Source organism: Corvus cornix, chromosome 19 (assembly GCF_000738735.6).
Source record: "Corvus cornix cornix isolate S_Up_H32 chromosome 19, ASM73873v5, whole genome shotgun sequence".
Lineage (NCBI taxonomy): Eukaryota > Metazoa > Chordata > Aves > Passeriformes > Corvidae > Corvus > Corvus cornix.
In genome coordinates this window covers 6456383-6469967 of record NC_046348.1, presented here as the reverse complement: position 1 = coordinate 6469967, position 13585 = coordinate 6456383, and the positions used below count along the sequence as shown (strand labels likewise).

The 13585-nt window shown below is 60.1% G+C and overlaps 1 protein-coding gene across 2 annotated transcripts in view; it reads left to right on the top strand.

The window, feature by feature from the left end:
• SMG6 (SMG6 nonsense mediated mRNA decay factor) overlaps nucleotides 1–13341 on the top strand; it is a 105744-nt gene extending 92403 nt beyond the window's left edge. For both annotated transcript variants that reach the window (XM_039563125.1, XM_039563123.1), the window contains exons 16-19: nucleotides 5814–5967; nucleotides 9181–9392; nucleotides 9655–9736; nucleotides 11272–13341. In XM_039563125.1, coding sequence (XP_039419059.1) covers nucleotides 5814–5967; nucleotides 9181–9392; nucleotides 9655–9736; nucleotides 11272–11402 — 579 coding nt within the window. In that variant the 3' untranslated portion in view covers nucleotides 11403–13341. The remainder of the gene's footprint in view (nucleotides 1–5813; nucleotides 5968–9180; nucleotides 9393–9654; nucleotides 9737–11271) is intronic.
• The last annotated feature ends 244 nt before the right edge of the window (nucleotides 13342–13585 follow it).

Sequence of the window (13585 nt, the reverse complement as noted above, 5' to 3'; positions counted from 1 at the left end):
CACCTTTTTTCTCCTTTTTTTTCTTTTCTTTTTTTTTTTTTCTTTTTTTTTGTCTCTTTTTTTCTTTTTTTTTTTTCATTTGAATTCAGAGCAATTCATATCAAGGCGAAGGTAGAAGTTTGTGTGCCGGGAGGGAGGGGCCGCCCCCGCAAGCGAGTCCATTATTGTTGGCAGGTACCTGGGTCACGTTAATACAAGGAGGAAGAAAGCAGCAACCAAACGAGTGAGAGATTGGAGAGATGGGCTGTAAATTAAAGCGGCCTGAAGCCTTCCAGCCTCCCATGGTTGTTAAGCGGGAGGTGTAAGTAAATTCCCCACTTCCCACTGCCTTGTACAGACACAGCAAACAGGAACTGCACATGTTCGGGGAGGGCAGCGCGCAGCAGATCCCGGCGAGCGGCGCAGCTGCAGCGGGGCCCCCCGGGATGGCCGCTGCCCATTCTGCGGGGAGAGTGGGGGCTGCCTGATGTTGTCAGGGGCTTTCTCCCCCCGGCCTGCTCCTCCCTTCCTCCCCGGCCGTGCTGGGGCCGATGCTCGCAGGCAGAGCGAGGTCAAAATGAGGGTGTGGGCAGCTTCAGGGGCTGCACAGCTGAGAGCTGAGGTGCAGTTGGAGTCTGAAGGCGCGGGGTGGAGGAGAAGTCCTTGGGGTTTCGGTAAAGTCATCCAGGCCGTAGCTGGCTGGGAATGGCCTGGAGCAGAACATGTGTGCTTGCCCCAGTGCTCTCCCTGCCTGGGTACTGACCATGCAGCTGGAGCGGTGGAGGAGCTCGAGTGGAAAACGCTGCCAGGGGAGGCCAGGTTGGAGCCAGCTCAGCATCCACCCCCTCCACTTTCCCTCATAACCTGTGATCCTTGACCTTTCTGCTCTTCCCAGCTGATTTAGTGTTTCATGGGAGCTGGGGATCTTTTCCCTTCCCTGTTACAGCCTCTCATTCACTGCCCACCTAGGGAGTGTCAGCTGCTCTCCAAGTCATCCTTTCATTTTTCTGGGGACACGCCAGAGCTCCATCCAAGTCCGGCAGATGCGGCTCCTGTCTCAGCACACAGGACTCAGCTCCCCACACAGCAGTGGAACTCGGGTTCAGGCTCTGTGGCTGCCTCCTGTAGAATCTGTGATGGTGTGTGCAGTGCCCCGGGGTGCAGGACAAAGCCTTGGCTATCTGGTTTCTTTCTGTGCCCAAGGAGAGTGCAGCGTCACAGCCTCACCTGGGACTTGCAGAGTTGTGCCTCTCATGGGTAAAGTCACTGCTTTCTGCCCTGCAGATTTTCCTGCCTTTGCCCTGCTCCCCAGTCTCTGGCAGCCCAGCTCTGCTGTTGATTGACACCTTGAGGGGAATTTGAGCTTCACTGCTCTCCTTAGGTCCCTGTGCCTGTCCTGGCTGTGTACAGGACTGTGGCTTGAGCTGCTGGGGTAGCACAGGTCCTGGCAGGATAAATGGCAAACGGGGTGGCCCTCGGCCAGCACCAGCTTTAGAGAGAGCTCAGCTCAGCTCCATTTCCCCACGTGAGCACAGACTCCAAAACCATTACTCTGAAAGATAGATGAGAGCAGGGTCAGGTCTCTTGTGTCCCTGGGCAGCTCTAGATGCAGAGCAGCTCCCTGGCTCCACTGCCAGCCTGCCACTGCCCTCACCACATGCCCACACTGGGACAGAGCTGGTGACAGCTGGTGACAGCAGTGATGCATCAGGACCAGGTGAAAGACCAGGCACATCTCTGCGTGCTGCCCAGGTGTTCGGAGGGAGGAGAGGTCAGGCAGGCAGGTGGACAAGAAGAGGTGGCAGCGGCATTGCTGGGGCAGGCAGCACACTCACTCAGGGCTGTCCCCAGCCCACAGCATGTCCTGCTGCTTGGCCAGCCCTTGGTCCATGCTGTTCAGCGTCCCCTGTCCTTTGTGCTGCCGCCGTGCGCTGGGAGCGGTCGAGTTTCCTGACCGGTTGAAAACATCCCACCTGAAACATAACAGGCTCTTCCTCTGGATGCTGCTATTGTTTTGCTCAGCATTACAGAAGCAGCTCAACCGGGGCGGCCAATTATGACATGTCTTCCCAAAATAGCCGCTCTCCTGTCCCTTCTGAGCCCACGGAACGGCCGCCCCCTTAAGATGCAGCCGCTCCTTTGTGGCGGTAGTGTGAGTAAGTGGCTAAATTTAGCCGTGTCCCATTCACGCTCTCCCTCCCCGCAGGAACAATGCCGCGGGCGCACACGCGGCCGGCTCAGCACCTGCCTGGGAGCCGGTGCCTGCTGCCTGCGGAAGGCGCACACCCACCCACGGCGGCTCCGCCACGGCGGCGGCCCCGGTGTGCTACCAGGCACGGGGCACGTTTACTCCCGAGGAAGACGCTGGGGACGAACCTTGGGAGGAGGAAGCCCTGGAGCAGAGAGGCTGGAGGAGGCATTGTTCTCGGCCCTGGAAAATGCGATCCCCGCGGAGCGCTCGGGGCTGGAAGGGGCAGCGGCGCCGGCTTTGGGAGCGGGTGGTGGCAGGAGAGAGGTGGTGGCAGGATGGTGGTGGCCCTTCCGTCCTGGCGGAGCGGCGTGACCCCGTGTGACCTGTCCCGAAGGCAGCGGGGCAGTTTTCTCTTCGGCCTCTCTGCCATCCTGGCACCACGGGCAGAGGAGCTCTGGGGTCCGTGTGCGGAGCTCCAGGGTCCGCGTGGAGCCCTCTCCTATTCTGGGCTGGTGGCGGAGACCCTCAGTATGCTCCCCTGCCGCTCTGCACAAAGTCCTGGCTTTTGGGGGACCCCTGCCTTGCCCACGCTGGAAGCCCTCACTCGGGCATCGACTTCCGGGGAATTCCCCAGGTGATCCCAGCTGATGGATGAGCTGGGAATTTGGGACCGTGTGTGCAGGAGTGTCTGATCTCAGTGCTGCCACCAGCTGGGGCAGCCGGGGGAGCCACCTCCGGCTCCGGCCCAGCTCCTGGGAGAAGCCCCCGTGGCCGGAGCAGCGGGATGGGCAGGGGGCGGCGGGTGGGAGCAGCGCTGACACCGCAGTGTGCGGGTGCAGGAGGCGAGGGGGCGGAGCTGGCAGCCCAGGGAAGGGCAAGGAGCCCCCGGCCTCAGAGGTCCCCTGCCATGTCCAGCACTGTGGGGTCACCCTGCCACTGAGTTGAGCCAATCCGAGCCTATTTGTTTAACCCAAATAAGCCGAAGCTAAAATCCGGCTCTCCCAAAACACTTGGGCCAGGGAGAGGCTGTACCCCCGCTGTTCTATCCACCCTGCGCTCCCCAGGGTGATTTCCAGACCCCACCTCCCAGCAGGACACACAGGCCACCATCTCCCTGTCCTCGTTTTAGGGAAACTGAGGCACGGTGGGACCAGCAGCTGGTTTCTGGCAGCCCTGGCAGCACAGAACCCAGGTCCCAGACACGGGCATCCCGATTCACACCCCCATGCTCCCCTTCCTCCCCACGGGACCGTGCCTCACGGACCGGCAGAAGGGTTAAGGCAGAACTGGCCTCCCCGGTTCTGCTGCACATGGGCTCCCTTTCATCTCTGGCGTGGGGCCAGCCAGCGTCCGCATGAATCACAGGCCACTCCTCTCTCCCCCAAACCCCTTGGCCGGAGGCTTCTGCAGCCTTTTACTCACACAAACAAAAATAAATCTCGCTGCCGGCCTCTGAACTCTGCAAAGGCGAGTTTCCCTCTGGCTCCCCGAGCAGCCCGGAGCTGTGCGCGGGGACTTGGCACGCTCCCCGCCGACCTCGCTCTTTCACTCCCGGCGCATCCTGTGTCCTTCTCTCACCGGGCGGCCTGGCGAGCGGAATGGGACGTGACGGCCGGCACAGGCGTTGCTGGCGGCTGCCAGGAATCGGCCGGGTACAGCCGCGAGAGCCGCCGGGGCAAATGCCACCCACGAGGGTACTGCCCTCCCCACCGTCACCCCCATGCCCCCTGGCCAGAGCGGCCTGCTCACACTCCTGAGGTCACCTGCACGGGCTGGGGTGAGTCACAGGCTCAGGAACCGTATTGGGGTGCAGATGGGGGTCCCCTCCTGCCACCAGCTCGTGTTCACATAGGACTGTCACTGTTCAGTGGAGACTGCGTGGTTTCACCCCCACTTCCTGCAACTTCAGGGCCATTGACCTCTTTGGCCACCACACAAGGGACTTGCCACTCTCTGGGTCTCTGTATTGGTCGATGGGGCCCTTCTCCATCTCCCTAAGGCAGGTGGAGCCAGGTCTGGTGCCTCCCAGGGACGAGCAGCTCCTGTCGTACCCCAAAATCCTGGGGAGACACCCCACCTGCTGTTCTCCTCGTGGTGAGGAGGCAGCAGCAGCTCCACGCTGGAATTGATTCCATGTTGTCCCTGGCTGTGGCTCTTCCTGTGCCGCCAGTGAGTGCCAGGGCAGAGCACAGGCAGGGATGGCATCTAGCACGTGGCTGATACAGAGCTTCAGCCTGGGGACACTGGTGTGTCCCCTGTGTGATGGGGAAGGCATGTCCTCATGCTGGCATGCGGCAGACAGGACCTGGCATGCTCCCTGCTCTGCCTGTCACCCCTCAGGGTCTGTGGCAGCCACGTCCCCAGGACCAGCACTGCCAGAAGGAGGGTGGGAGGCACGTGGTGAGGTTCTGGTTGCTGCCTTGCCTGGAGACACTTGTGGGAGGTGGCAGCATCAAGCTGCCTTGATTTAAAGCCAGATGACAACACTTGGAAATGAATTAAAAACCACTTCTTTCCATGGCCACTCCTGGCCCATGCAGCTCGTTGTTCTAGGGCGCCTCCGAGGGTTCGGCATGACTGAGGGAGGGTTGGGATCCTCACCGTGGGCAGGGGGAGCTTCCCATAACATTGGGCAGGAGAGGGTCAGTGGTCACCACGTGTGCCCAGGACACATCTGGTGGGTCCGAGCCCGGTCTCAGAAGGGTTTGCATGGTGGCTGTGTTCCTCAGCAGCTCTGCTGTGCTCCATGGGTGACCGGTTCCTATTAGAGGCAACAAACATCAGCGAGTCCAGGGAAGCTATTTTTAAGCAGAGGAAGCACTAGAATAGCATCCTGAGTTTTTTAAGCCTGTGACTTACTAAAGAGCCCAAGTCCTTCGAGAGCCTCGAAAGTCATACGTGAGCTCTGGCGTCCCATTTTGGCAACTTGCATTGGCCAGAGGTCCAGGTGCAGCCCAGAGGGCATCCAGCGAGCCCCAGCAGACCCTCCCCCTGTGAGTGTGAGCATCTCTGGTCTCTGTGGGTGTGAAGGGCTCGACCACGGACAGTACTGTGAGTTTTCAGGGCTGGAACCCACCTGGTTTCCCAGCTGGATGGAGTAGGAAAAGGCAAGGCATGTGCAGGAGGTGGTAGGACAGTGAGGGAGATACTCAGCCAAGGATCCCTGCCCCACAGACCTCTGGCTGCCTTCTTGGGGTCCCTGTGTTAGGAGGCTGTTGGCAGGACTTATGCATCCCAAACTGGTTTGTTTTGTCTGTTTTCACCTTGACCTGTTTCCATGTGAAGCCCCAGAACCCCTGTCCTCCCTCCCTCTTGGCACTGGTGCAGATGATCCTGGCAACTGCCAGTCCCACAAATAGGGCAATTCCCAAAATACCTCCGTTTTCAGTTCTCCCAGAGCCTGGACAGAGCTGTTTTTCCAGGAGAGTGCTTTCTTGGGGGCTTTTGCCATCCTGCTCACATGTGTAATGTGGGCCTGCAAGAGCTGACGTTTGGGGTGTGCAGGTGGGATGGATGCAGCCTCCTCCCAGTCTCCTTCACATGGATTTGTACGTGCCAGCCAGGCTTATCTTCTGCTCTCAGGCCCACAGGTCATAGGACTGACATCCTCCTTACTCACCATGTGTCCTTCCTTCTCCTCCAGGCCGTGCTGAAAGACCAGAGCCAAATGAGGCAGATGGAGCTGGAGATCAGACCTGTCTTTCTGGTCCCAGACACCAATGGTTTCATCGACCACCTCGGCAGTTTGGTCACGCTGCTGGACTGCAGGAAGTTCATCCTGGTGGTGCCCCTGATCGGTGAGTAGGGCCAGTGCTGCGGTGGGGGCTTCCCCTCTCCCCCAGTGTGGTCTGTCCCTCCAGTCTGGCTCCCTCTCTCCATGCCCCACGTGCCCGCAGTGCCTGTGTGGTCTGGAGCTGGTCAGCTCATGCCGTGGGACTGGACTTCATCCTGCCCTGTCTCATCCCAGTCGTTGCTGGCATTCCTTCAGCCCCTGTCACCCTGCTCCCTCCCTGCCAGCCCTCTGCCCACAGCACTCAGCAAACTTCTCCCGGTGCATTTGGGGGTACCAGGGGCCAGGAGAAAGCAGATGGGTGTTAAACGGGATTTGGAGGGGATTTCCAAGGGAGCAAGGAGGAGGAATTGTTAAACAATCAGAGCAGATAGCTTATCCCAGCTGAGCTGGGGCTTAGGCAGGCTGAGCAAATGGCCGGCCTGTGTCCCAGCATCTCGGAGCTGCTCAAGCCCAGCCCTTCTTTTTATCCTTATAAAGCTCGCAGTAAAACAGCAAGCTGGTTCCCGTTATTGGTAAACACTCACCCTGGCAGATAACGGCTGTGCTGCTGGGTGGTCTCCCGGGGTGGCGGCAGGATTTGGTTCGATGCCTTTGCTCTGAGTGTTTGATCACGCTCCGGGCCGGAGGTGCCGCTCCTCCAGCCAGTGGCACTCCGGCGCCTGGCACGTCCCGGTGCCAGCCTGGCACTCACAGGATCCTCGAGGGCAGCAGGAGACGATGGGGCAGGAGTGGGGCTGAGCCTTGCAGAGCCCACATCCCATCCACAGCTCCCATCCACAGGAGCAGCTGTGTCCCGTAGGCATCTCCGGTGTCCAGGCAGGGAGGTGGCACAGGTGCACCCCGTGGAATTCAGGGTGCTCCCCTCTGAGCCATTGTGGGGGTTCCTTCTCAACTCCTGGGTGTCCCAGCAGAGAGCTCTGCCTGCCCCAGAGCCAACATCCAGCTGCTGCCCTTCCCCTCAGGGTGAGCAGCCCAGCTCAGGAGGGATTCCTGGGGCTGGGATGGCACCCCTGGGTGGGGAGAGCAGGGTTGGATGCCTGCCCAGCTCAGCACAGGAGCTGCCAAGTTGCTCCGTGGTTTGGCACTGCAGAAGCCAAGGGAAGGCAGCCGGCAGCACCAGCAGAGCCTGGGAAGCCCTGGGGGCTGTGGAGGATGTTAACACCTGGGAGAGCTGGGACCTGCCCTGGAGCCATGGCTTTGCCTCTTGGTGCACTCCGGTGGTTGCTGTGAGGCTTCTTCATCAAAGCCCAGCCAGGGGCAGCAGGAGAGCTGGAAACTCTGGTCCTGTCCCTGTCCAAGATGCTGCTGCCCTTAACCTGCAAAAGGAGCCTGGCCTGCCCTGCCACAGCACCTTCAGTGCCCTCCTGTCCTGCTGCCTCATCATATGGGGACAGAGTAACTTGTCTTCCACTGCTGTCACGAGCCTCCCAAAAGCACCCCAAAGCCAACAACTCCCTGTCCACACCAGATGTTGGTGACATTCCCCCTCATTCCCCAGGACAGCCATCCGTGTGGGCAGGAGGAAGCCATCCCCTGGGCCTGTGGCTGCTGGGGACAGAGGCCTTGGTGCCATGTCCCATGGGCAGACTGGAGAATGGCACGATGCCCTTCCCCCGGCACTGCTTCCTGCTCTTCCTGGGGATGCAGCAAGGGGTTAAGCGCTTGGCTTCTCGTTGGGTTTGTTTCTCTTGCTCTTTAACCTGCTCCGTGCTCCTTGAGCCTGACCCCGCCATGGAGAAGCCAGGCCTGGTGCAGAAGCACAAACAAGCCTCCCCTTTGAAGCCTGTTTAGCTTGGAAGCAGGAAGGCGGATTTCGGGAGGGAATACCAGCTTTTCCTGTTTGATGTTCCGTTCTTGCACGGCTCCCCCCACCCCGGGCCCAGCCGTGCATTGTGTGGAAATGGCAGCATCAGGTCGGTAGCAAGAAGAGTCTCCAGCCAGGGAAGAGCAAAGCAACTCCACGCAGATTTAATTGGAATACCCAGACAGTGAGTGCCAGTCTCACCATGGAACAGAGCGATCACGCAGGCTCCCCGGGCAGTGATTCACAGCACTGGGGAGAGGCCTCAGACCCCGAGCTCTCTCCCCGAACCCCCAAGGAATGCATAGTTCCCACTTGAACTCAGGACTTGGCTCCAAGCTCGGAAACAATCTTCAGAAATGAAGCCATGGCTAAAACACACACACACACACACACACACACGGAGTGCGCTGAGGCTCCCTCGCGCACACGTGCACACCAGCTCTGCCGCGCACGCGGCTCCGTGCACACGCAGCCCAGCGCGGCCAGGGGACACTTGCTTGCACATCTGGATGCACATTTGTGTGCCCAGCCCTGCTGCCAGCTGTGAGGCCGGGCACACAAGGGTGTGTCCAGATGTGCACACGAGCGTCGTCGCTCGCACACTCGTAGAGGCTCTTCCAGCAGCCCCAGCACCCAAGGGTTGGTCCCTCCTGGAGCTCTGGGGTCCCTTGGGCTCGTCAGGCTGGAGCAGCTGGAGTTCCCAAGCACTTGGCAGCAGTACAAGAGGTTCCAGTCAAGGTGAACAGGCTGGGAATCCACCTGGATTCCAAGCTCGTCTCGAGGCAGGACAGATGTGCAAAGCGAGATGGGTGAGGTGTTGAAAGGAGCGTTGTTCCCTGCCAGGAGCACAGGGTGGTGGCTTCAGGTGGGAAAACAGGCCTGGGATTTGTGTGGGAAATAGTGCCAGGGTGGGAAGTGCCTGCTTCCTGTTCCCATGTGCAGCCCAGACAGTGCAGAGCCAGGCTGTGCCACACGGGCAGGAGGCACAGTGCCACTGGCCATCGCTGTGCTCAGAGATAGAGGAGCAGGATGCAGGAGGTCAGGGTTTCCTGACACCCCCGGGCACGGACGTGCTGTTGGTCATTAATGCAGGAATGTGGGGTGGGGGGCACAGCGATGCCCCCCAGTGCGTGGCAAAGCAGAACCAGTTGCCCTCACCAGTTACACTGTGGGGGCGAGGTGCCTGCGCTCTTGGGGCTGAGCCAGGTGACCCACAGAGGTGGAAGGCAGCAAAGCTTTTCCAGACCCGCAGCCAAGTCCAGGAGCACAGGGACACTGCGGCAGCTGAACCCAGATTTCCTGAGCCAGCTCCCAGTGCCCCGGCCCTGAGGCCTTGGCAACTTACGTGCTCCAGCAGCAGGTCACGGGAGCACCTTGTCCCATAGTAACTGTACCTCCTCTTCCTGTTTGAAGTGATAAACGAGCTGGATGGCCTGGCCAAGGGCCCAGAGATGGAGCACCGGGCTGCAGGCTATGCCCGCCAAGTGCAGGAGAGAGCCAGGAAGTCCATCGAGTTCCTGGAGGAGCGATTCGAGAGCCGGGACAACTGCCTGAGGGCTCTGACCAGCCGGGGCAACGAGCTGGAGTCCATCTCCTTCCGCAGTGAAGACACCACTGGCCAGCAGGTAAGGGGCACCCTGGACACTGAGGGTGGGGAGCTCTTTTCCTCCTCAGGGAAAACCAGGGACCCTGAGGTCCATGAGCTCTGGGCAGGGGGTGTCTCTGTGCCCCCACTTTGCAGGTGGCTGAGCAGGTTCTTGTGTCTCAGCTCAGAGCAGCCCTGCTCTCACTGAGCTGTGTCGGGGTCTCTCAAGGCAGTGCAGCAGTCAGGATGCTGGGGGTGCAAAGTTTTCCCTGCCAGGGGTAACCTTGCCCTTTCTTTTCCAGGGAAACAATGACGACCTGATTCTGTCCTGCTGCCTCCACTATTGCAATGACAAGGCCAAGGATTTCATGCCCTCCAACAAAGGTGGGACATCCTCACATCCTCTTTATTCCTTCTCTGTTGCATTCCACAGACTCCTCCCACTTCTCTTTCATGGCCCTTGGATCTGTTCCCTCCTGCATTTTGCCTCTTTCAACACCAAGGTGCCACCTCCTGCCTCCGGTCAGCCCCAGGCTGTGGCCCTCCCACCTCATTGCCAAATGTCACCTCATGGCACCTTGGGGATGCCCCGGCCTGTGACAAACCCACCATAAACATCCACTGAGCCATTTTTGTGATGACAAAGGACCAGAAAATGCCTCCTCCCCACGACCCCTGATGCCTTCTGTCCAGGACTCCTTTTCCTCTAGGTTCCTGGTTGGCATCAGCCATGTGTGCTGGGACCAGACAGCCTCCAGGCTGTTGCCAGGGCGGCAGGGATGGGAATCGCATCAGCAGCTGCCCAAGAAATCAACCCGCATTTGTCAGCACAAATTCTTAGCAGCTTAACTTGTCAGATTCACAGAGAAACCGTCACCAAATGTTTATGTGCAAATGATGCTGAATTTTGAAATCATGTGGATTATGGGGAATGGGGCCTGACAAGCTGACAGCCTCTGGTTTGTAACAAGGAGGCGCGTCACCAGCGCGGAGCAGAGGATGTTTATTGTTACACATTTCTTAAAGTGTCCGCGCAAAACCTCCCGGTCCCACTTGAGGCAGCTCTCAATCCCTGGCCTGCCTTCCCACTGAGCCCCTAATTCCCTTCCTTCCAGCACAGGCCAGCCGGGCGCTCGCCCACCGGCCCCGGCCCCGACACCGTGACCGTAGCCCGCGTTCCTGGCCACCCTCCCCTTCCCCTCGTCCTGCTGCTCCCTGCGCAGCCAATCTGGGCCCATGTTGGGCTCCCATAAACTCTGTTTTTTCCATTCCCGTCCTGGCTCAGAGGCACTGTGTTTCCTGTGCTCATAGGAACAGTACTCTGGTCACAGGACCCAGCTGCTTACACATACCCCATATGCTTCCCCTGCCTCGCACACGCATAAGCGTGGCTCCCACATCCCAGCCCGGCACGTTGCGTGCGGGGCAGCTCATCCATCTGGGGGCAAGATCCCTTCGGTTGTTTCTCAGGCATCAATTCTCAGTGTCTTGTCTGAGCCCCAGCCAGAAATGCCTCAGTGTCAGTGGCGACTCCAAAAAAGCTCCACAAAAAATAAGGGGTGGCTTTAGATCTTATAATGAGATCAACAGAATAATAGCACCAGCTTCCTGCTGGAGCCAGGGTCGCAGGCCGTCTTCCTGGCCTGGGTCAGGCAGGGACCTCCTCTTCCCAGCCTGTGGCCAGTCCAGCACCCCATGAGGGCAGCGGGCAGTGATCACAAATCATCCCTGGGCAGCACAGAGAGGGGAGCAGACGGCCTTCGAGATGCAGCGCTGTGTCCGAGACCCACCAGGAAGCTTGGCAAGGAGCAGGGAGCTGGGAGCAGGGAGCAGGGAGGGTAGGGGAACACGCCGTGGGATGGGTGCAAGGCCTGGGGCAGGTCTGAGCTTCACGGCGCTCTGTGTGTGTCTCGTTGCAGACGATCCCATCCGTTTGCTCAGGGAAGTGGTTTTGCTGACGGACGACCGGAACCTGCGAGTCAAAGCGCTGACCCGCAACGTGCCGGTGCGGGACATCCCCACCTTCCTCAAGTGGGCCCAGGAGGGCTGAGGGGGCCGAGCGGGGCCCAGGGCCCCTGAGCGAGTCACGCAGCCCCTTACGGTGGGAGCCCGGCTCCAGCGGCCGCCTCGCCGCGCCGCCACCGCCGCCAGCCCACCACGAACAATAAACGCCACGTCTTCAACCCACCCCAGAATGGCCGTGCTGCGAAGGGCCCCCCGAGGGCAGACCAGCTGGGAAGGTCATTGCTGTGGATGGTTCACGTGGAGGCTGGGCCGTTGAGGGTCCCGCCAGCCTTTGGGCAGTGCCAGCGCGGAGCTGGAGAGCCCCGCTGGCGAGGGAAGCTTTGGGTGAGCCCCGTGCTGGATCACCAGCCTTTTGCTTGGTTTGCTTGGGTGCAGAGAGCTCGAGTCACGCCTTGGTGGCTCTTTGGGTTTGTAGGCTGCGTAGGGCAGAGATGGGGGACACGCCGGCACAGACTTTGGGATTGCTTAGTCCAGCCTGTATCCCTTGGAGAGGCCATGGACTTCACAGGCAGGTTTCCCCCTGCCCCAGCCTGTTTTTCCTGTGTGGCCAGACAGCCCCAGGTCCCCATCCCCTTCCCCACCGTGTGCTGCCTTGCCGAGGGGTTTGTCCTCTCCCTGGTGCAGGGTTTGCTTGTTGAGTTCTGTTTTTTCAGTGTAGGTTAGTTTTCAGGTGTGTGCCCTGCCTGCTTTGCTGGGGGAGGCTTTGAACACCCCCACAGCTGCTTTGTCCTGATCCCCTGCCCACCTCAGCTATTACTTGCCCCTTCCCTTCTCCCCCAAACCTCTTAGTCCCACCCTGCTACCTTCAGGCATGCTTTTGACCTAAGACCCAGTGTGAGGCTAACAAAATTCTCCAAGGACCTCAGGACCGGCTGTCCCATGGCTACTGTGTGTCCTCACATTGCCACAGGCCCCTCTTCCATGTGGGATCTGCCTTCTGCCTATGGCTGCAGAGTCAGAGAGAACCACAGAAGTGCTCAGCCCCACTATTTGCTTAGCTGAGAGGGTCCGTGGATGGAGCCATTGCCTCATCCCTGGGTCATTCCACACTTAGATTTGGGGTTGGGGTGCTGCTAAGCCTTCCACACCCCACACTGTCCCACCACCAAGTGTCCTGTCCCCAGTGACACACCAGATACAGAAGCTGAGAGGGAGCATTAACCCCTGAACCCGAGCCCCTGGAGCTCTGTCAAGTCCCAGTCCCATGAGCCCAGGGTGGGAACAACCCCGAGGCCACCCCTGGTCCCCACTGGGGCGCTGCAGCCGTGGGAGGGAAGTGGCAGAGGTGGCAGAGGAAGCAGCAGGACGGAGCCCAGCGTTTTCCTTTCCTGTGTGGGTGGCTCGGACCCGGTGTCTGCATCAGGAAGCCCAGTGACCCCTGTGCCAGCTGCCCAGCCCCACAGCCAGGGCCAGCACCGGGGTCGGAGCCTCGGCAGCGCGATGGACACGCGGGGTTGTGCTGGATAACCCGTGCCAGAGCAGTGCCCAGCCCGGGGCACCGGGCACAGGGTCGGTGCTGCGGGGCACAGCCTGCCCCACAGAGACTTTGGGGTGCCCACGGCTGTTGTGGGGCACACAGAGCCATCGGCACAGCACCCACGCCCTGGTTTCTTGCCCACAGCCCTGCTGGCTGCCAGCTTTGCAGAGACTTTGCCTTCTCCTCCACACCGGGTGTGTTTCAGTGTTTGTTTTCTTACGGCACTGCCCCAGCTCTGCTTTCTGAGGCCCTCCCCGAGGTACCACCAGCCTGGAGGGCCCTGCAGCTCTGCCAGACGTGTCACAGGCTCGGCCATGGGACAGTTTTGGTGCCACCAGACCAGCTGGCACAACGGTGAGCAGAGCTTGAGCGCCTGGGGCCATCCCTGCCAGGCTGCTGGGAGCCCTTTTCTTGGGGCAGCACCCGCCTTCGGGCTGTTTTGTTAAGTTGGTTTTAATCACTTTTAGTATTAAACGTGTCAGTGCAGCGTGGTGTGTCATTTGCTGTCGGCGGGCGAGTTGCCGCTGAGGTTGGGGTGGGGGACACCAGGGAGGGACAGCAATGGGACACATAAGGATGACAGCGGCTCTGTCCCACCTGCAGCTGCTGCTGCCCCCGAGCTGAGGGGGTCTGGGCAAACCAGATGCACGACAGAGTCCCTTGGGTCCCCTCCTGCAGCTTTGCACCCACAGACCCCTCCCCAGGGTCACCTCGTAGCCTCTCTCAGCATC